At 38.7% G+C, this 22319-nt stretch overlaps 1 protein-coding gene across 1 annotated transcript in view; it reads right to left on the reverse strand.

Moving 5' to 3' along the window:
• The window catches only part of jarid2b (jumonji, AT rich interactive domain 2b), a 124113-nt gene that overhangs the window by 50326 nt on the left and 51468 nt on the right, over window positions 1–22319 (reverse strand). The window contains exons 2-3 of the mRNA XM_038287062.1: window positions 19041–19167; window positions 7561–7687 (exon numbers count right to left, since the gene is read on the reverse strand). Of these exons, the coding sequence (XP_038142990.1) occupies window positions 7561–7687; window positions 19041–19167 (254 nt within the window). The remainder of the gene's footprint in view (window positions 1–7560; window positions 7688–19040; window positions 19168–22319) is intronic.

Here is a 22319-nt window from a genome sequence, read left to right on the forward strand (position 1 = left end):
GTACAAGGTCAAAACCAACAAAGCTAAAATATCTTTGTTTATGCGTCAAATTATGTTAAAAACATTCATTTTATTCTCATTGAACTAAAAGCAAAGTATATTTGAAGAACATTATGCTTTTATGAGGACTTCAAAGAGGAGAGAATGGTGGGTGTTTTCCATTTTGAGATATTAAATGTGTCCTCTCTATCACTGGTCGAAAATAAAACTGGCTGGTTATCAGATACAGATCTGAAACTAGACACTATGATGTCACCATGCTGACTTTTGTATTGCTAATCTGTCAAAAGTCTAACAGTTTCATTTTGGCAACGTTTCAAACTCTTTCTTCACAAAACAAAAAAAAAACCAAAACATCCCTAGATATTTTCATTATTTCAAGGATTTCTTAGAATCCATTTATACTCTATTCAGAAAAAGCAATAAGAGATAATTAAAATACAAATCATTACTGAAAACTGACTCATTTCTCTCAGACTCTCAGATGATTACTAAGTGTGAAAATTAGGACGCTATTTAAAGAAGCGTTTACTTTAAAAGCGGTGCATTTCATAGCTAGACTAATCAAATACTGTATTGGGAATGCCAATAAAAAAACAAAAAAACATTTTAAATAAAAATGTATGTATTCAGACAGGAACTTTATTCTAATACTGATGGATAAACAGAGCTGGGCTTTAACTGGGTCAGTAAACCAAGGTGAAATATAGTGATGACTGGTGGATGTGGGTTTGGAGTGCCAAAGCTTGGCAGGGGAAACCCGTTTGGAGAATAAAGTGATGCTTGTGAGACGGCTACAATAAGTTGGCATGTTTAAGAGTGAGTGCAGCCAGTCATTTTAGCAGTCTCAGGAGCATGGGAAGACAAACACAGAGTTGATCTCAAAGACTTATAAAGGGGGGGGTGGCGTTGCTTCCTGCCAAAAATCACTTGCACCTGTCCTTCTGTCTCTCTCTGCTGCCCCACAAAGCAGCCTACGCTTGATCCCTTCATCTTTTCCAAAAGTTTTTCTTTTTCACACAGAGTTGGACACAGATAAGCCACAGATAGGCCACTGCCAGATGAATAAACCCCTGGCATCATCGCACTGCTTAAAAACAGAGCAAGTAGCGACTATCCCACAGCTCCAGATTGATCAAAGCACAATGCCTAAAAAGACTTTGAAAAAGAGCAAAAGGCAATGGCAATCTCCAACCAGAGATTGTTCCGTAAGCAGATAGAAAACCTTTTGTTAGAGTCATCTTGTTTTAATATGCCTGTGTGAAGCAAACTCTTCATACAGCAGAGCAATACAAGAAGAACATTTTAGTGCTAGTGAAATAAAACGTTTTGTCCTTCCTGTGTAAAGACAGGTCTAATTTTAGTTTCACTGTCAATGATTGCTTATTCAAAGCCCTTTGTTTGCTGTAGTCAGTAAGCAAGAGATTATACGCATTCATCAGGTGCATCAATATGCGAGTGCAGAAATCCGGATACGTTTTTCCTCCAATATGTGGTCAAAACTGGTGTCATAATTATTGAACTTTAATGCAACTTTAATCACAAGCTGCAGAGATGAAAACAAAAACAGCTAAATGACCATCAAGGCATTAAAACTGGCTTTGGAATCAAAGAGTTTAGATCTGTCCTATTTGTGAACCACACAGAATTATGCCAGAAGATTACTAATGGCTACAAAAAGCAGGTCGACTTGAACCTGTGTGGCCTAAAAAAAAGACTAATAAAAGAATAATAAAAAATTTTTTAAACTTAAACTTAATGAATTCTGGAGGCATGATTAGCTATAAAAGATCAATTTCTAACCAGAACAATGATCAGGCTTCGTCTCTTTTACTATCTAACTGATAAATCCTGCAAAATAACCATTCCCTTGCCTTTTTCTTGTTAATCTATTTAGCTGTTAATATTTTACAATTTTTATGCATTAAGAACCCCAACAGGGACTTTTTAAAATTTCAGCTCCTCCTGAGATGAATCATCAAGCAGGCCTTTGGACACCTGTTTGGGTGTCAGGTAAGACCAACGTGTTGGTTGTAATGACCACACTGAGATTCTGAAGCGTCGGTATCAAATGACAGCTCTGAGGACTTGAGCAGGTGCTTCGCAGGCAGTGAATGGAGCCTGTATGCTCATTACAGAGAGACATCTGCTGCAGTCCAGCCCCCTCCTCGCCCACAAGTCTCACTCCTCTCCATTGACCCACGTCCAGCTTTACCCTGATGTTTGGACACCCTGTCACAGTGCAGGAGGGACCGAGCCACACACAACCCGCACAACATCAACACCAACACACACATTTTTCACCCAATGTCGTCTCTTTAAGGGGTAAGCAGTAGAAAAATAAGGTACGGCTAAACGACTGAAGGGAGACACACTAGCATTAAGTCACAGCAGTCATTTTAAATCTGCCTTTCATCATATAAAAATCATAATTTACACTAAAGCTCATTTTCCAGATTACCATCTAAAAGCTGCATGAACTAAAAGCTTTTCCACAGATTGACACAAATTATCCAGTGGTGTCAATTTAAAAAGTTGTGATTTTATGCAAATTTGAGAAACAAAATAAAAATCATTACTTTTCATAAAATGTCAATTATTTATGCATTACATGAATACCGTTTAAAAAAAAGAAATTAGCAAAAATATGTAGGCTGGAAATTAACAGCATCTTGTACTCTGACAGTGAGCTACTTCAGTTCTTTAAATATTTATTTGAACATGCTTGTCAGGGATCTTTTAAGAGGCTAATTATAAACGATTGAATTTGCTCTTAAACATCAGCATGCAGCTCGCTTAACCCCTTGGCTCCCTCCATCTTTTTATAACTTGTGCACAAATAAATTGCATATCCATATGCCAGTAAAATAATAATATAAATCTCACATGCTTGCGATGCGTCTCATTTGAAAACTAAGATCTTGTCATTTCTGGAGATTTGTGCACAAAATACTGTGAGTTTCAAAGAAATTGAGCTATGTCACTTTAAAAATCTCCAACTCACTGCGCAGATCTCTAGTCATAAGCATTTTGAAATTGTGACCTTTCTTATATGCAAAAGGCCCCCTCGGCACAATTGATCCAAAAAATACCAAAAGTGCCAAACAGGATGATCGGAATTTTATGACTACAGGTGCTGGTCATAAAATTAGAATATCATGAAAAAGTAGATTGATTTCAGTAATTCCATTTAAAAAGTGAAACTTGTATATTATATTCATACATTACATACAAACTCATATATTTCAGATGTTTATTTTGTTTAATTTTGATGATTACAAATGACAACAAATGAAAATCTCAAATTCATCATATCAGAAAATTAGAATATTACTGAAGACCAATAAAAACAAAGGATTTATAGAAATGTTGGCCAACTGAAAAGTATGAACATGAAAAGTATGAGCATGTACAGCACTCAGTATTTAGTTGGGCCTCCTTTGGCCTGTATTACTGCAGCAATGCGGCGTGGCATGGAGTCGATCAGTCTGTGGCACTGCTCAGGTGTTATGATAGCCCAGGTTGCTCTAATAGTGACTTTTAGCACTTCTGAATTGTTGGGTCTGGTGTATTGCATCTTCTTCTTCACAATACCCCATAGATTCTCTATGGGGTTAAGGTCAGGAGAGTTTGCTGGCCAATTAAGAACAGGGATACCATGGTCCTTCAACCAGGTACTGGTAGCTTTGGCACTGTGTGCAGGTGCCAAGTCCTGTTGGAAAATGAAATCTGCATCTCCAAAAAGTTGGTCAGCTGCAGGAAGCATGAAGTGCTCTAAAACTTCCTGGTATGTGGCTGCGTTGACCCTGGACCTCAGAAAACACAATGGACCAACACCAGCAGATGACATGGCACCCCAAACCATCACTGACTGTGGAAACTTTACACTGGACTTCAAGCAACGTGGATGAAGTGCCTCTCTTCTTTTCCTCCAGACTCTGGGACCTTGATTTCCAAAGGAAATGCAAAATTTACTTTCATCAGAGAACATGACTTTGGACCACTCACCAGCAGTCCAGTCCTGTTTCTCTTTAGACGCTTCTGACGCTGTCTGTGGTTCAAGAGTGGCTTGACACAAGGAATGCGACAGCAGAAACCCATGTCTTTCATACGTCTGTGTGTGGTGGTTCTTGAAGCACTCACTCCAGCTGCAGTCCACTCTTTGTGAATCTCCCCCACATTTTTGAATGGGTTTTGTTTCACAATCCTCTCCAGGGTGCGGTTATCTCTCTTGCTTGTACACTTTTTTCGACCACATCTTTTCCTTCCCTTCGCCTCTCTATTAATGTGCTTGGACACTGAGCTCTGTGAACTGCCAGCCTCTTTAGCGATGACCTTTTGTGTCTTGCCCTCCTTGTGCAAGGTGTCGATGGTCGTCTTTTGGACAACTGTCAAGTCAGCAGTCTTCCCCATGATTGTGTAGCCTATAGAACTAGACTGAAAGACCATTTAAAGGCTTTTGCAGGTGGTTTGAGTTAATTAGCTGATTAGAGTGTGGCACCAGGGGCCATCAATTTTGAACCTTTTCACAATATTCTAATTTTCTGATATGATGAATTTGAGATTTTCATTTGTTGTCATTTGTAATCATCAAAATTAAACAAAATAAACATCTGAAATATATGAGTTTGTATGTAATGTATGAATATAATATACAAGTTTCACTTTTTAAATGGAATTACTGAAATCAATCTACTTTTTCATGATATTCTAATTTTATGACCAGCACCTGTAATTTGACCAATAAAAAAAAAAAAAAAAACAGTGCTCTACATGTAGCTTTACACAAATTTTCTTTCAATTACTTTATTTTATAGTATTTCAAAGTTTCAGCTTTCAAAGCTTTGACCATGCATTTTCTGTGCCTATCCAGTTATTTCTAGCTTCCTCTCACTTCTTATGCACATACATACAGCCCACACCTACAGTTCCAATAGTTCATTGAGAAGCTTATCTCATAAACTAACAAAATATGTCAAAGTTTGATTGTTCACTTATGTTTGATATAGGGAGGAAAAACACATTGGTGAATAAGCCAACATAACGTAAATCATCTAAAATGGTAGACAGGTCCATAGAAATACAAAAAATTGGCTTTTATCAACTTTTTTACTTCTTTGAGCCCCTTTTTGCCAGGATAGAGCATGTTTTGGAACACCAGAAGAAGAAAACTAGGCAAGAGTTGAAATTATGAATTCTAATTTAATGACAGGTGTTGGTGTTTGTCGAGCATAGTTGAGCTGATAATATTTTTCTTTAGGATTGCCTGATTCTAAAGAGGCACAAGATGTTTGGTTTTGTTAACACATAAACGTGTAGAGTAAAATTATGCAGAACAAAATGAGACGTCATAACGTCCCGGGGCCGGGGGGGAGGGAGCTTAGGTGTTAATTTGCTTTGTAATATTTGCAGTTCTGTGTAGACTAACTCACACTGGTGTTAAAGAAGCCAGATTTGCAACATTTCCATTTACAACCTCAGTGGAGAGAAGGGCCAGAGAGAGAAGGGGATATATGACAAGGAGGATTGGTTGATAAATCAGTGCAGTGGCGCCTGTTGCACTAAAACATTTTACATCGATTTTCCTGGAGATGTTTTAACAGAGGATTTACAAGAGTTAGGATGAGAAGGAGATAATAAATTTAGATAAAGCGTGGCTTGATCGGGGAGGAAAAAAGGAAAGATAAACATGTGTGTGTGATATGAGTAGCTAAAAGAGGCAGTTTTTTTGCTTAAGGTTGTATAAGCAACACTTGTAACCATCTAGAGACACCAAGAGGTTCACATTTAAAATAAGGAAAACAGTACCACAAACTGAAACCACAAAACCTGGCTATTAAAGGAATAGTACACCCAAAACATGATTAGCCTTCATTTTCTACTCACCCCCATGCTGAACAACACTCTGGAGTACTTTTTTGATATCTCAAATGCATCTGGAGATCTGGGAGGCTTCTTGCTGTCTGCTGACATTCAAATAATGGAGGTCTACGGTGCCCGAGACAGAAAGGTCCATAAAAATCCACAAAAAACGTGTCAATATTCCTCCATACTGCTCGTCCAATGTATTCCAAGTGTCCTGAGTGGGTAGCATCCAGAATTTACTCGAAACGAAGTCATTTAGAATGTTTTTAGAGCATAAACAGTAGTGTATAGGATTTCCTGAAAGCGCGCACATGCGCGTTCACGAGCCTACGGAAGCCGGCAGACCAAACCAGCGCATTCAGCTCGGCAAAGAACTCATGCTCTTCCTCAACACTGAAGTCCTCAGATATTTTTCTTTCGTTGTTTCTTTCTTTGCACAGGTAAACAGCACATTTCTTCTTCTACGCTTGGCAGAGCAGACGCTGAATGCGCACTTTCATCTGGTTTGGTCTGCCGGCTTCCGTAGGCTCGTGAACGCGCATGTGCGCGCTTTCAGGAAATCCTATACACTACTGTTTATGCTCTAAAAACATTCTAAATGACTTCGTTTCGAGTAAATTCTGGATGCTACCCACTCAGGACACTTGGAATACATTGGACGAGCAGTATGGAGGAATATTGACACGTTTTTTGTGGACTTTTATGGACCTTTCTGTCTCGGACACCATAGACCTCCATTATTTGAATGTCAGCAGACAGCAAGAAGCCTCCCAGATCTCCAGATGCATTTGAGATATCAAAAAAGTACTCCAGGGTGTTGTTCAGCATGGGGGTGAGTAGAAAATGAAGGCTAATCATGTTTTGGGTGTACTATTCCTTTAATGCCTGCACCATAGCTGATGAAAAGCAAACATCTGCACCAACACCCTTATAGCTATTGTCAACTACAATGTGGAGGGCTGATTATTTGGACCTTCTAACCAACTTAAAGCCCCAGGATTGGGCTAACATTTACTCTTTGACCTAGCCATGAACTCCTTCATTTAATGCAGAGTCAATTAGCAGAAGCTTTTTTCAAATCAAGTTACTGCAAAAATTAAATCGAAGTATTTTATTCTTAAAATAAACGCTTTTTTTTATTTTTATTAGGCAGGTCAATAAAATATTTTGGCAATGGAACGAGACAATTTACATTCAAAATAAGATATAATAATCTTGTCTTATTTCAAATGAAAAACATCTAATTATCTTATTTTAAGAGCAAAAATACTCATTCCATTGGCAGATCGTCTTATTTACCTTCTCAAATTAGGTGTAAATAAAATTATGTTACATTTTTTTACCCATTTCAGATTGTTTTTCAATGACAAGACAATCCAACACACAGCAGCATATAAAGACTAGAATGGCTCCAAAGGAAAGTACTAGCTGTTCTGATGCCCTAGTTTATTAAGAGTGCTGCAGACCTTAAAATAAATGAACTTAAACCACAAACATTAAGAAACTGAAGTGATTTTAAATGAAGTAGAAAGCCAAAATGTTCTCTATAATGTAATCCAGACCAACTTGAAGTGAAACATCGATATAAAACTGATTTCTTTATAGTTGACTCTTTTGAATTGCTTTCCAGATACTTTCCTATTTTTGGCATACATTCTCAAGAATAAAACATGAAGTACTGATGAAACCACCAACCTCTTTTTTGCAGGACTGTCCTCGCCATATTTGTTGCTCCCATGGAGGCCCTGAGAGCGCAAGGATCCGTCTTCTTTGTGGCAGCCGTTTAGCACTGCGCCATTCAGCTGCCCATTGGCAAGAGGACCTGAGAGAGAGAAGCACAGTGATTTTTATACTCTAGATATTTATCTCATCATCCACTTTGTTAAATTATTCAGACTTCAATTCCTTACATAATTATTTATGAATTACCATATCCTGGATGCCTATGTTCTTTTAAATCAAGTCTTGAATCATCAGGGGATAAACAGTGTTTTCATCATTTTCCTCTGCCAGGGTTAATAAAGCTCTTTTTTACTCTTTGAGATGATGCAATAAAGAGAGAGGACAGTAAACATTGCTTTTGATGAGATTATAGTAAATCTGCTTTAGCTGAGAGTAAATGGGAACGACAATGATTGAAAGAGGCTGACAGAAAGAAAGCACAAATAATCCTAACAGTTCAAAAATTACTGATCTCCTAAGGCAGCCAGAAAGCACCTCATATGACGTTTTGTAGCATCTAAGGGATACATTTTTGAAGAAAGGAAAAGCAACTTCTTTTCCTTACCCTGGCAAAGAGGTGACATTCTCGCTATGATGGCAAATTAAGGTAATTGTAAGCCAAAGGCAGTGTGAGAAAAGGACGGCTTCTGCCAGACATTCAATTTTCAACAGAGGGAGAGGGTCCCAAATATAAATATTTAACTAGAAGCTCAATCAAACAAAACAAGGATCTACACAAATCAAAACCAACATGAGGCACTGGATGCTTTAATCAGACAGAGTGGAATTCTGCAGTAATCATTTTCTCAGAGATAGATCCTTGAATGTCCTATTTACACTAACCCTCTGAACCCAATCTGATGTGGTTCTTACAGCCATTTACACACAATGCTAGCACGGTTCCTCAGCTCTCTAGGCAGGAATTACACAAACAAAAATGGCAGCCCCAGTAACTTTCAGGAACTTATGTGCCAGGATAGTGTCCTCTGCCCAAATTTCAATTAGAGCCTCGGTCTCCGCATCCTCCATCGTCCCACAACGCTCTTTTGATGCCATTTGTTATTATTAAGCTGAGAAGAAGTTTTTGTTGTGAATAGGTAAAGAGATCTGTGAATTGCAAAGCCGGACACACCGGAAAACCTGCTAAACATGTTATGGTGCGGTGTCGTTCATGTGAACTACGTCAAGCCCTACTGTTGAATGGTACTAGATTCAGTATGGTTCGGTTGTATCCGGTACGGTCCAGTTCAGTTGCGTTCCATTTACACTCAACAGTTATCTCGGCTTAAGAAACCCACTTGTTTTAGGAACAGTGTGAGACTTAAAACTGTTGTAAAATGTCTGGTTTATTAGAGGCTTAAAGTAGGACTGAACAGTTCAATACATTTGCAATGTAAATCATCATTTGAAAAAAGAAATTAAATTTCCAAATTGTAGAAGCAATTGATTTTCGGTTTTGCTACGTTTAGAGTGAGACACTAACTTTTCAGACTAAAGTCCTATAAGAGGCTAGCCTGGGTGCCATTCCGAACTTAGTCCCGCCCACAACGTTTGAGGTCGGGAAGTTCGGTCTGGCATTGCTCAGTAGTAGCGCGAGCATGCTCGCACAATATCTGGCGGGCCAATCAAATCGTCAGGGCGGGCTTTATACGATGATGGACAGATGATCATCAGTAACGTAATCAACCACGTGACCAAAGCGCGCATGGGTGACAACAACAATGGCTGCTGCTGGAGAGTTGAGGTGTGTAGATTCTGCTATTAGGTCTGTTCTAGAAGATATCGACAGCAAATTAATTTTAAAAGAGGAAACGCGATCAAGGCTCATCTTCTTATTCTAGGCGTGCAACTGAACGCTTTGATTTTTGTTGACAACAACTATGCCTCGCTTAACATACGTCACGCACTCCGTTGCTCTTATTGGTTGTAGGTCTATCCAATTGAGTGCAGAGGCATTTTTTTTCCTGGTTTGTTCGAAACACGTCCCATAATCACAGCTCTATGGAGCAGTATCAGACTCATATTCTGACTAGAATTGAGTAGGAATACGTCAGGCTAATAAGAGGCACAAACATGCTCAAAGTCGGTTTTCTGCCAAACAGAAATGAAGAAATGGATGCAGGTGGCGTGAAAATCCATCCATGCACTTTTCCAGTCAACAGCAAAGTCCTGGAACAATGGACTCTTGACAAGAGAGCTAACCTGGCAAAAGGTATATGTTGGTTAGCGCAGAAGGTTAAAAAAGAAAAAAAAAAAAGAAGCAATTTGCAATGTGGGGTTTTGGCAAAACTGCAAGATAATTAACGTAAACACTCTCCAAATAGTTGTATTTTTTATTATTATTCACAAAATGGTTGCTGCAGAATCAACACTATAAGTTTTTCTTATCCATATCAAGTTTGAGATTTTTTCTTGGTGACCAACCAGATTTTGAAACCCTAGGTTAGACCCTGTGCCTAATAGACTTAATGACTACATTTCTCTCATGGCCAAGTAAAGCTCTGACATTCACAAGACTTAGCTGGAGAATGTTGCTGGCGTGAGGAATGTTGGGGTATCCATTCTAGATGCGAAAACTTCACAGGTCAGCCTGAGGTCATTAAGAAAAGAGGACTGGATAAATAGTCGGTACGATGGAGAAAAGCCCCCCCCTCAAAGGAAAAAAAAAAAAACTTTGGCATATTTGACAAATACTTTCTGGCATTAAGAGTTGAAAAAGCAGATGAGACAGTTCATTTCTTTCTTTGCAGTAATGGTGTTTGACTTGACAGGGATGATGGTTCTAACTTATTCATGCTTGTTTAACAAAGAGCTACAATGACTCACCGGCTCCCACTCTTGACTTAAAACTCAATCTAGTTCGATCACAAACACCTCAGTACCAGTAGGTGACTTTCACAGTCACTAATAGATGGCATCATGGGTTCCCAAAACGCCTACTGATTCCCATTCAGCTGATAAAAGAATGAGACACTCACTCTCTACTGCTGTTTAGATCTAGTTCAGCTGGTCTCACCAACCACCGGAGTTAAAGGCAAATTAAAGATGGATTAAAGGAGCGGAGAAAAGGTTGGCATGAGGATAATTCAAGTGACATCCTGTCGATAAAGTTACTACTGCCGAACGAGCCTGGGTATCGCTTCATCTGATAGATGGGAAAGAGGATAAAGAGATAAAACGACACAAGAGACAAAAAGATTTCAAAGTTAAAATGATTTAACTGTTATACATCTGCTTAGGGCTAAATGAATACACACGAAAGCACTTTCCCGTTGCCCCATGAACACTATTTGGTTAGCTCACACACGCAGGGCAGGTCAGTACCTGAATGCGGAGGTAGAGTCATCAAATACATCAGAGGGTTAAAGAGAGCAAGGGTAATGAGTAAGTTTATTGCATCGCTCCAAATGTTTTATGTTGGCACCAAAGAGCCACTAAGTCTATAGGCCAGGGTGAATCATTGCTTTACAATTCCCTCTTGGCACGAAAGGTTCTGTAATCTTTCATGAATCAACATTAAACGTGTTTGTAGATCTTTGTCAATGGCAAAAAAAAGGATCTTTTCATTGAATGTTGAGGCAAAATTCAAGTAAAAGCAGCCTGTTTACACACAATTAAGTTTCAAGGGAAATGTAATATTAGATGACAATAAAAGTGGAAACAGAAAACAGATTCTAGGATTTTCTTTATAAAACCTAGATAACATTTGGCTTTAAAAATGAATGTCACAAAGCAATTACTTTTTTGTGGTTCGACTGTTAACAACAACAAAAAGTAAGCCATCTCAAACAAGTCACAGACTGTCAGATTTGAATCGTGACTCATAAAACAATGTTTCACCATCCCTTGGACCATAAAAAAACATTAATATGATATAAACATCAGTGTTGCTAAACTAGTTGCTCTCAAATGAAATTTAATATCCTAAATTAGTACACTGTGAAATGACAATCAATCATCTCAGTCATCTTCTGCAATTACAAACACATCCCTTGCTACCTGATTTTAAGATCTGATAATTTGTCCAAGATGCATAAAAAGTTTTGAAATTATAATACAAAACTAAAATATTTTATCAACTAATTTAATTAATACCTTAGTAATTTTAGGGCTCATATAGCATCTGATATTTTCTAATTTTGCTGACATGACAGCAAGATGAAAGAAGCATATAGGGCTATGCATTAGTCTGAGGCCAAGTTGGATAAAACCCCATGCAGATTTTATTTTCAGTGACTTTTACAAAACAAACAAGCCTGTCCTGCAAAACTGCGTCCAAAACAATTAACATTTTTACAGTGGAGAAATAAATCTCTTTTAAGTGCATATCAACAGTGATGTAAAACAACTAGAACAAACAAAAAAATAAGGTATGAAAGTTTAAAACCATTTGAGGTATCTCATTAAAGCATGTTTGATTTGGGTGTAAACAGTCTCTTCTCCGCTTCAGACAGGGGTTTGCTGATGAACATCAGCTCAAAAAGCAAAACAGCTCATTAAGTTTAATTGTGCTCAGAAAATGACTGACACATGGCATCCCAAGAGAACCAAAAACAAACAAAAATTGGCCCGTTTCAACAGCCTGCTCTTCATTTCCACCCCCTACATCCGTCCATCCATTTCCTGCCATTCTCCATAGAGTTGCTCGACATATGCTGGTTGCACATGACTGCCCATCTGAGAGGCAGACCTGGGAATCTAGGGAGAGCAGAGGACTGGGGATGGTTGACTGCAGGGAGAGCCTGGTCCCTACCCTTCATGTCCTGGAGCAGAGATATGATGCCAGCAAATAATCAGATTTAGGAGAGCTTAACTAAGCCCATCGTTATGCTATGTTCACCTCTGAGTCTCGAGAGAGAGAGCAAGAGGGAGTATAATCAGAGGTACGTAGCAGAACATGGCACATCACAGAGCTGAGAGAGCCTATTAGTGGAAGCCACGGTAATAACTGGAGCTAAAGCTGGTTTGTTAAAAGAGTAACTATCAATTAGGGAAAGAATGGTTTTTTTTTTTTGTTCTTTATGGCATTTCTCAACATGAGAAAATAAGAGCAAAGTTACCTTTTGGTTTTGTGGTAAAGTACTAATATACAGGTCCTAACTGCTGAGTTGTTCCTGAATGCTCTGTCAGGATAGAAGTACAGGAACCTTGTCGGCAGTGATGTTGAATCAAAAACGCAAGCAGCTACATTGAGCTTGAGTACAGTTTGAGCAAGAGGCATCAAATCTGACAGCAGAAAAAGTTTCTAAAGCTGACAAAAAGTAACAAAGGCTTTTTTTTTAAAAAGAATCGAAGCAGAGTTTTGCAGGAAAGAACAAGATCCTTGCTCTGATTAAAGTAATGTAGTCTAATTTTAATTTCCCATACAAGAAAACGGTGCACAGAGGATAAAAAAAAAAAAAAAAGCGATGTATACGTCAGAGTTCTGGTTCAAACATTTGTCACTTCATCGAATGAGACTCGTCAGCAGATCTACACAACGGACATCACATGTAATCATTAATATAATTGATGACTTTTTATTCTCTTTTGATGTTTTTGTTCAGTATAATTTGCATTACAACATCCCTTTGATCCCCATTCACCCCTTTAGCAAACAAGTGAATCTAAAACTCTAGGGTATTCTTTGTTCTAGGGATTCTTCAAGCCAGCATGTGCTTAAAACTGCACCATTAAAAAAAGAACAAGTCCTCCACTGTATTCATTCCCACACATTTTTTAAAGCAGAACCATAAACTGTTACTGAATGTCTGGTAAAATTGTCTAAATTGCTTAGAAATATATAGCTGTTTTTTACAAGATTAGCCAGACCACAAAATATGATGATTTAATGCAAGCCAGACAACGCAGTTGACAAACATGAGGTATTTTGCAACAGTTTAAAGATAAATCAGCAGCATCAAAGGCAAAAATGTGTTCATTTTTTATTGAGAGAGCATGAGCCAGGGTGGAAAAGATGTAATCTCTTTCCCCTGCAAGATAGAACAACTGAACTCATCCTCGCCCAGGTATTATATTTCAGTTTCTTTATTTTCCCACCAAACCTCCTTTCTGAGGTAGCACACTTTCATGTCCTCTTCCATAAAGTGATACAGTCATCAGAGAAAGGAACTAAGGTCTGGTTTTAGCTGCCACAGCTGGCAGCACGGGAAAAAGGAATGAACAGCATCAGCAGACGGACTGGGAAGGATGATGAGAACAGCAAGACCCGAGACATGCAGACCAGCAGGAACAGAAAGAAAGGAAGGAGACAGGCCAAAGAAATGGTTGAACAGGGAGCCCTCTCCTCAGCACCTCATTGTGTTTGGCCAAAAGCCAGCCCCTCCATCAATAGCACTTAGGAAAATGGAGAGGGAGGAAAGGATCTGAGGGGAGATGTAGGGAAGAATACAGCAGAGAGATACGGTGAGAAGAGGCACAGCTATATAAAAAGATGCAGACGGCTAGAGAGGGCAAGAGCAAAAATAAAAAATAAAAACTGAGGAAAAGAAATGCGAAGATGGAGGACAAATGCAGGAGGAGGGAGGGACGGTTTGGATGACAGTAACGGTAGTTAAGACAGATGGGGCAGAGGTTAGAGAGGACAAAACAGGACGGGGAAAAAAACAGACACTGACAGATGAAGGAAGCAGGCGATAGAGAAGAGAATCTGGATGTACATAATGGAGGAGACTGTGAGAACACGGAAGATGGCAGAGACGGCAGAAACCGGAGTCCTATTGATGTGAAACGAAACCCTGTATCGGGGGAGAGCAAACCGGAAGGACAAGCGAAGGGAGGAAAATAGGGGAGGAGAAAAGGAGAGGAGCCATGTGGTTGGAGGGGAGGATGCTAGGGTGAATTAGTGGAGGATGGGATGTAAAAAGGGCCATAATGTAATTTGTTAAATAATGCAAGGAAGGAGCACAAGAGGCAGGAAGTGTGATGGAGACGGATCGCTGCCAAAAGAAAGGTGAGGAGGCTGGGAAGATGGTGGGATTACTAGTTGTGGACAAAGAGCAATGAGTGGGTGAGGAGAGAAATACATAAGACGACAAAGGTAGACCTCATCAACCTAAAAATAATTATGCAGGAACAATGGGCACTTAAAAGAGGAACTCAGTTTTCACTCTGTTCCATAATAATGACCATTTGCCAGCTTTTAGTTTAAAGAATAAAAGGTTAAGTAACTTAAAATGTAAAAAATTAACATGAGTTAAAATACAGAATTTCTAAACCTTAAACATCTACAAAATATTACACATTTGTAGAATTGAAGAAGGACAGATGATTCCTAAAGAAACAAATAAATCTCATTATTATAACAATTCATTGCAGTCATTATCACCAGTCCACTTCTGAAATCCCAATACTATTCAATGATGAAACATACATTGCTCAGAAGAAACGTGGTTATCCAAACTTGAGATGGTCAAATGTAACACATTTTGTTCCAAAAAGGGGGGGAAAAAAAGATTCAACGGCTTTCTGTGCACTTCTTCTGTCCAAATAGGTGGGCCCATTCCCACCAATTTGGGACAAAGAAGAGCAAAGAAAATCTACTAATCTTTGCACTCTGGCACGCCCTATCAACATGCCACCCTGGGCAAAAAGCCATATTCCTCTCGGTATGTAACAGACACGATGTAATGCATAAAATGCAAGATTTGTACTTGGCATCTCAAAGTACTCATATTATAGGTTTTGATTTGACTAGTATGTGTGTCAATATACAGAGTAAAGATGGAAATTGGCCATAATCAACTTATTATTTACTTATTATTCCTGCAGCTGCATTTTAGTGATTATTATGTAATATTGCATTTTTCCAATAAAAAGTAGAAATGATTTAGAATTTTATTAGGAAAAATGATGTAAAGATATGAATGACTTCCATTTTACATCTTCTTACTCTTAGAATGCCCGCCCAAGAGAAAAAAAAAAACAGTTAACCGTAGGAACTGAAATATTGCTTCATCAGAAACTATTATTTATATATTACTTTATTCATCTTAAAGTCTTATTGCTACTGACAAATTTAATGTGTGACATTGCCTAATCGTGCAGTAAAATAAATGATCAAAATTAGGTGTAATATGTCCAATCAAACCAGATCCTGCCCCTCAGAATGGCTGGCAGTTTTGCAGCAGAGCTGAGAAAAACTAAAACCTGCAACACATTTGGCCTCAACATGAGTCCAGACACTCCAACCTGCAGTCCTCTAAAACAGCAGGAGCTGCCCATTCAGGATGTAAAGCATGCTGAGCGTGATCCTCCAAAATGGCCGACAGTTTCACCACAATATGTATGAGAGACATGGAAACGGTGACGCTCTTGCTGCCTCCTGAAGCCACGCTAACCCAGGGTGCTCTAAAGCAGCAGGGGCCCCCTGTCTATTCAGCAACAGCTCCCTCTTTTGTGTCGGCGCAGGGCTGCTGCCGTTACCTCCGATGTGACGCGCTGCTAACGTTTTAATGACTCATTTTTATTCAGGTGATAAGGTCAGACACCCGCAGAGGCTTAAAAGACCCCCGAGTGACAAATATAAGCAGTGGCGAGGAAAGGGAGGAGGCAGGTGGTACGATGGGGAAACGGCAAATAAATGAAGGCGTGCAAGATAAAATAAAGAGAGAAAAAAAATTTTTGGGGCTATAAAGAACAAAAACAAAGACTGACATATTTCAAAGTTGCCTCTTATCAGTCTGTCTCCATGTCTGCTGTATGGAAAAGCTCCAAAACAGAATGCCATCTGTCAGCGTTTTCTTTTTCCTCGTAGTTGCTTTCTTTCTTTCGGCATCAGACTTGTTGAGAATAGCCAAGAGACAAACTCAAATCTCTGCTGCTGACTGATGGAGGGATTTGTGGTGCAAAAAAAGTTGGGGTCAACAAAGAAAAGAATAAAATGCATGGCTTCTTATTTCCAAGAAAGCTTTTTATCTCCCCATGCACTCTCTAGTTCAGGTTTTTTGCACACCTAAACACACTAAAACCCCTCCTTTCCAACAGTGAAAGCAGCGGGATCCCACCTGGAGACAGATTCCAGAGCATGTAAGCAATTTCAAATATTAAAACGTGTGCTCACAGGAACTAAAACAGGAGTTTAATAAGTCTTTTCCCTGGATAGGCTGAAACTGTCCAAGCTGGAAAGGATTAGACCACATGTTTCTGGTCCGCTGCATAGAGACAGATCTGCAGGTCGACGAGAAAACGCAAAAGAATATTTGAAATACTTTGTGCTAAGTGGTTTAGATTTTTCCCCCCTCGCCACAAACAGGGGGAGTGTTTTCACGCTCGTTGGAAACCTACCTCATAGTGATGATTTTAGACTGTTTTATAATACGTCAGAAGATTTTAGACCTCAGCAAGAGTGCAACTGCTGCTCACAGATTGAATCACTTCCGAGGACAGAGCAGATCATGACGGCCTCTAGTCTGATACAGACTGGCTATAAATAAGGTCACCAAGGCTTCTTGTTGGGCTCTGTGCAGCAGGTTTCTTTGATGAACATGCCAGCTAATTGCAAGAAGCTTCCTGTTCTGCCAGTGTGCATTTTGGTGCTGGTCATTTTCTTTCTTCAACTGTCATTTCATGTCGCAATAGGTTTAATCATGTGCCAATAATTTTCACTTTATAAAGTAAATTAAAGTGATTCTCTGTTGAATGTTGGTTAATATGAAAAACCAAACAGAGCTGAATTCTAAGCCGTTTCTCAATATGTGTACTTGTGCGTTCTCATGTGCCTGGTGCTCGTGAAACGTCATCAGCCTCAGCCCTAGTACTGTTCCAATTCACAACAGCAACAGATCAAGAACGGACAAAGTCCCCGGATGTTGTTCTCGCCCCTCCCTATTTACCCAGCATGCATCAGAGCAGACTTGTCCGTTCTTGAGATTGACGGCTGTCCCAGCATGCACTGCGGCAGCAGCGGCTTTCAATGAAGTGCTCCATTGAAAATTAAAAAGTTCTCTTTTCTGTTGCTCAATAAAAGTATGTTTTAAAATCATTTGAGGCGAAAACCATATACTTTTAAGCGTCACCATATGGCCCATTTATGGATTTAATGCATGATTTAAAAAAACCATTTCCGAAGTTGAGAGGACCGCGGCTACCAGCGGACCTCTGAGGGTAACGGCAGCCAGGTCTAATCCGAGCCCATCTGCAGCAGCCCTCTCCCGGCATAGCAGACTGGCTCTGATGGTGATTTTTTTAGTTTTTTTATTTGGCAAAATGTTCGTTTGATTTGTGTTTATCTGACTGTGACCCCACAAAATGAAAAAACTCAGAATGCATCATCATCTAGAGACTATTAATAACAGGAGGTGAAATGCAGCTTCAGAGTATGCAAGCGTGTGGTGACGTCATGAGTACGCTTCTGTTCCCACTGACCCATATTTACGCTGCGTTCTCCCCGAGTCCACACTTTCCTGGGTTCTTCTCAAGAACCTACTAGGCGAGGACACGAGTCCATACTCGGGTTCATGTAAATAAAAAAAAAACAGCCCTAGTTTCTCCTGGATTACAGACTAGCTGGCTAAGTTCAGTAGCAAAGTCAGCAGCCAAAGCAAACTGGAAAAGTAACACATCAAAATCTTAAAGAAATGCTTCAACTACACAACTTCAATCAGAAGCAATTATTGGAAATGCATATTAGTAGTTGTCAGAGAAAAATCCATTGTTGGAGTCCCTGAGGACATTGATTTAACAAAACTTACTTAGAGGACAGTTCAACGGGTATTTCTGCTTTAGCTTCCCCACCGAGCACAGTCTGCTAATCATTTCCAACATTCTCATGTATTTATCATAAAAGAAGGTGTTTTTTTAATTCCTGACAGACTACATTATTAAACTGGGAGGATAATGAGACAAAATATTTTTGTACTTGTAAGTACATGTTGAATCCATGGTGGTAGAATGGAATGCTAGAAGAGCCTGAAAAGCTGGGAAGCTTTCAATACTAAATAAAGGTATGTTGGTTGGGAAGCTTGTCTATAAAACAATCCACTTTCAAGCAATTTTACATCAGATTGGATAAATTATGAATGTAAGCTTTTTACTTTGTAATAAACTATTAAAGGACAGTAAAGAGATATGTTTAACTATTTGATTCAATTCATATCTTGTTTAAGAACTACAGCTTCAGATATTTATTAACTGGCTTAAGAGGGGATCATTAATCACAATTTAATGTGATTAAATTAATAACTTAAAAGAAAAGTCTATCAAATTGCCAGAATAGGATTTAAAATATATATAATTTTCCTAATAATTGGCGTTATAACAATGATTATACGTTTATAAATTATATTTTCTAGATTGCTTCATCAAAACGTTAATTCATTAAAAAAAAGTAAGCTGGTATACAACTAAGCAAATTGTTACAAACTGGTTTGTTTACCACTATAAAAATATTTGTCTGCATCCATCTAAATAAATGGTCCCCTAAGAAACCCTTCCATTGACAGCTCTGAACTCACCATTGGAGTTGGTGGTTCCATCGCCATCCAGCTGCCGTTTCTGTGCAGTCCTAAATTCCTTCAGGGAGAGGTAAAGCACCTTTCGCATCATCCGTTCCTCCGACCACGGGATGCCATCACTGTCATCCTGTGAAGAGAAAAAAGAAAAAAAAGGTCAGTATGAATCATTTAAATACAAACAATATTAAAGTCCCCCTTTCATTTTTTTCTCAGGTTACAAAATCATTACCACATGTAGAATTTGAATCATTCTGTTCAAATTTTAGAATTTCTGCTTTCTATTGTCCTGTTACTGCCCTACAGGGAAAAACTGAAAGTCAGGAAATGCTTGCAGGGCGAGTGAGACTTTAACGAAATAACCCCGACTGCATTGATTCATCTCCACGCCAAGACATGCACACTGAAATGTAGCTCCTATACACTCTGTAAACAATATAATGAGACAGGGAAAAAATATTTGCTTACAAGCACTGCAGCTAGTTTGCAGCTGTGTGAAAATTACATTATGCATCAGGCTGCCAAGAAAGGGATAAAATACGGGACAAATAACACGGTCATATAGGAGCTATTATAAAAGATTTAGACAAGGTTAAAATACAAAGTTTGAGTATAAACAAAAATGCCTTTAAATATTGTTCCTCATCTCTGATGCATGTTGGTTCATGAGCATATCAAGACACAGCGTGCATTTCAATAAAGACTAAAGAATGATAATATGATTGCTGCATGCTTGCAAAAAAAGCAGTTCAGAAACAACTATAAAAATGTATAATACCATATTACAGGCATCACATTTTTTATCCCTCAGTTCCTAAGTTTATAAAATGCAACAAATTATAAAAAACAAAACAAAAAAAAACCTCATTTATTGAGCTTTAACAGCTCATTTAAAAACCATCCAGACGGAGAGAGCTAAGCTACAAAAGGGTCTTCAAAACGCATCAAATAACAATCACAATATTTCTAGCTCCCCTTTACCATTTACTTTCTTTTCAATGACTCTGATCTGTTTGATGTTTAACAACACTAATGACAAAAGGAAATTGGATTCGGACCCAGGCTACAGAAAGTTATTAGGGGGGTAATTGAGACTGCAAGCAGATTTCCCTGAGATGAAATGGAGTAAGAGGATTGTTGGGTGAGATTGAGAACAGAAAGCAACTGGAGAGCAAACAAATGTAGTTCACTTGAAAATCCTCAAATATTTTTGATCATGCCCACTTATCTCTGCAAACGCATCATCTTCAGTGCAAGCCAAATAATGCAAGAGGCAGATCTGAAGACAACAGCACTCTGGATGCACAGCTGACTCCAATCTCTGGTCGGTTCAGCAAAAATGCTCTCAGATACCAGCAATGATTGCATGAAGTCAAATTAGAGCTGAAACAATCAGATTGATCGTGTTTATTGAAATAATCGTCAACTAATTCAGTATTCGATTAAATCATTAACCAGAGTTTAGAGAATAAAACATGCCTTTAGCTGCTAGAGCAACCCCCTTTGGTGCGGTATTACATCAAAATTGCAAGTTATATATACATATAATCATTTTACATTAGAGATATAGACCTCAGTCCATATGCTCCATCCAGAACTCCTCAAGTGGAAAAGATTTAGTCTCACCTGGTTTTATTTCATAGAATCTTTGGCTATCCGAGTACTTATAAATTGAAAAAATTATTGACAGATTACTCGATTAGCAAAAAAATCGTTAGTTGCAGCCTTAATTCAAATGAAATCCTGCTGCTACTTTTATTAAAACATGAAGGATCACAGAAACAAAAAAGTTTAGTCGCACCAAAGCCACCAACTTGGAATTTATTCCATTTCTGGTTTATTTGATACACCAACGTAAAATACTGTGTGCTTGTAGAGTAGAAAATAATACTTCTCAACATCTATTTAATAAATAATAATCTTTCAAAGATGGTATGATTCACTATTCAATCAATGCTTTCCCTTTTTACTGCAATAAAAGCATTTTTTTAGCTTGAGGTCTGGACTTTGACTAGACCTCAATATCCCCTGGTTTGAAACAGGTATGCCCTAAGTCGGTCCTGTAGGGCCGCTGTCCTGCAGGTTTTAAAGGTGCCCCTGCTCAAGCAAAGCTTATTTTCATTGATAGCTGATTAACAGGTTTTTGCTGAACTGCAATCATCAGAATCAGCTAAAGCAGAGAAACCGTATCCCAACAGCTCTCAATGTAAATTTAGGATTTTTTTTTCTTCCAATTTCTCTCCAGCCAAGTGTAAAGTGTTTTCCAGTACTTAGCTGCTCAGATCAGCCGCCCTTTTAAGGAGAAGCATTCCAGTGCGCAATATTGTGGGATCCTTAGATAGTATTTTATGGCAGCCAAGGAAGCTGAATGAAAGCACTAAAAACTTGTAGGATACTTAAATAAAAAAATGACAAAAATGAGAATGACAACAAAAGCCACACTGCCACCAATATGGACGTCACCAAAGCACCTTTCCGGTAGTGCTGCTGATAGTCTATTCAGACTCAAAAACCTGATCAGTTCAGACAAGTCGCTGCTAATTATAGCAGCTTCGCCACAGGGTGTGTACAAACGTGTCAGCGGGTTTGACACATAAATGATGTCTGTGGGGGTTGTTGTGTCAGAATGCGGATGGATGACAAATATGATGGAACATCAGTTAATAAGGGTTTCTGTCAATATATACTGAGCAAGTATTTAATTCCAGAGTGAATAGTTTTATGTAGTGTAAGGCTGCATTACATTAGGAAAAAAAAGTATTGATTATGATTAAAACAAATCTTCTCCGTGTTTACATTCCCCATCACTGTTCCCTAGCTTTCTGATCTTGTTGCCAAGATCTATGTTAGCTGCAGATTAGATAATGGATAATGAAAGTAGTGCTTCGTAATATAATCACCAATTTATCAATATTACAATATGACTCATCACAAAACAACTTCCTGAACTCCAATACAAAGTGGCTAATTTTTGAAGCACCATGTTGTCTGGCTCTCTCTGTTCCCCGAAATAAATCTGATCATATTTGCTTAAGGGCACTAAAGCACTCAAGACAGGAAACGGCTGATGTTTCAGATGTCTGACAGAAGCAAGTTTTTTAATAAAACCTCCCATCTGGGTCGGATGTTTGAAGTGAACTCAAGGCAGACACACTTCAGCAAGGTTCCATTATTATTTTAAATAGCACAAGTATCTATATCACCACATTATTGCATTCTTTTCTCAATATCATATCATAAGACCTGGACCTGATTGTGGCGGCCATGTCTGCCTGAATACAA

The sequence above is a fragment of the Cyprinodon tularosa genome, unplaced genomic scaffold (assembly GCF_016077235.1).
Source record: "Cyprinodon tularosa strain WSP-4 unplaced genomic scaffold, ASM1607723v1 ctg234, whole genome shotgun sequence".
NCBI lineage: Eukaryota > Metazoa > Chordata > Actinopteri > Cyprinodontiformes > Cyprinodontidae > Cyprinodon > Cyprinodon tularosa.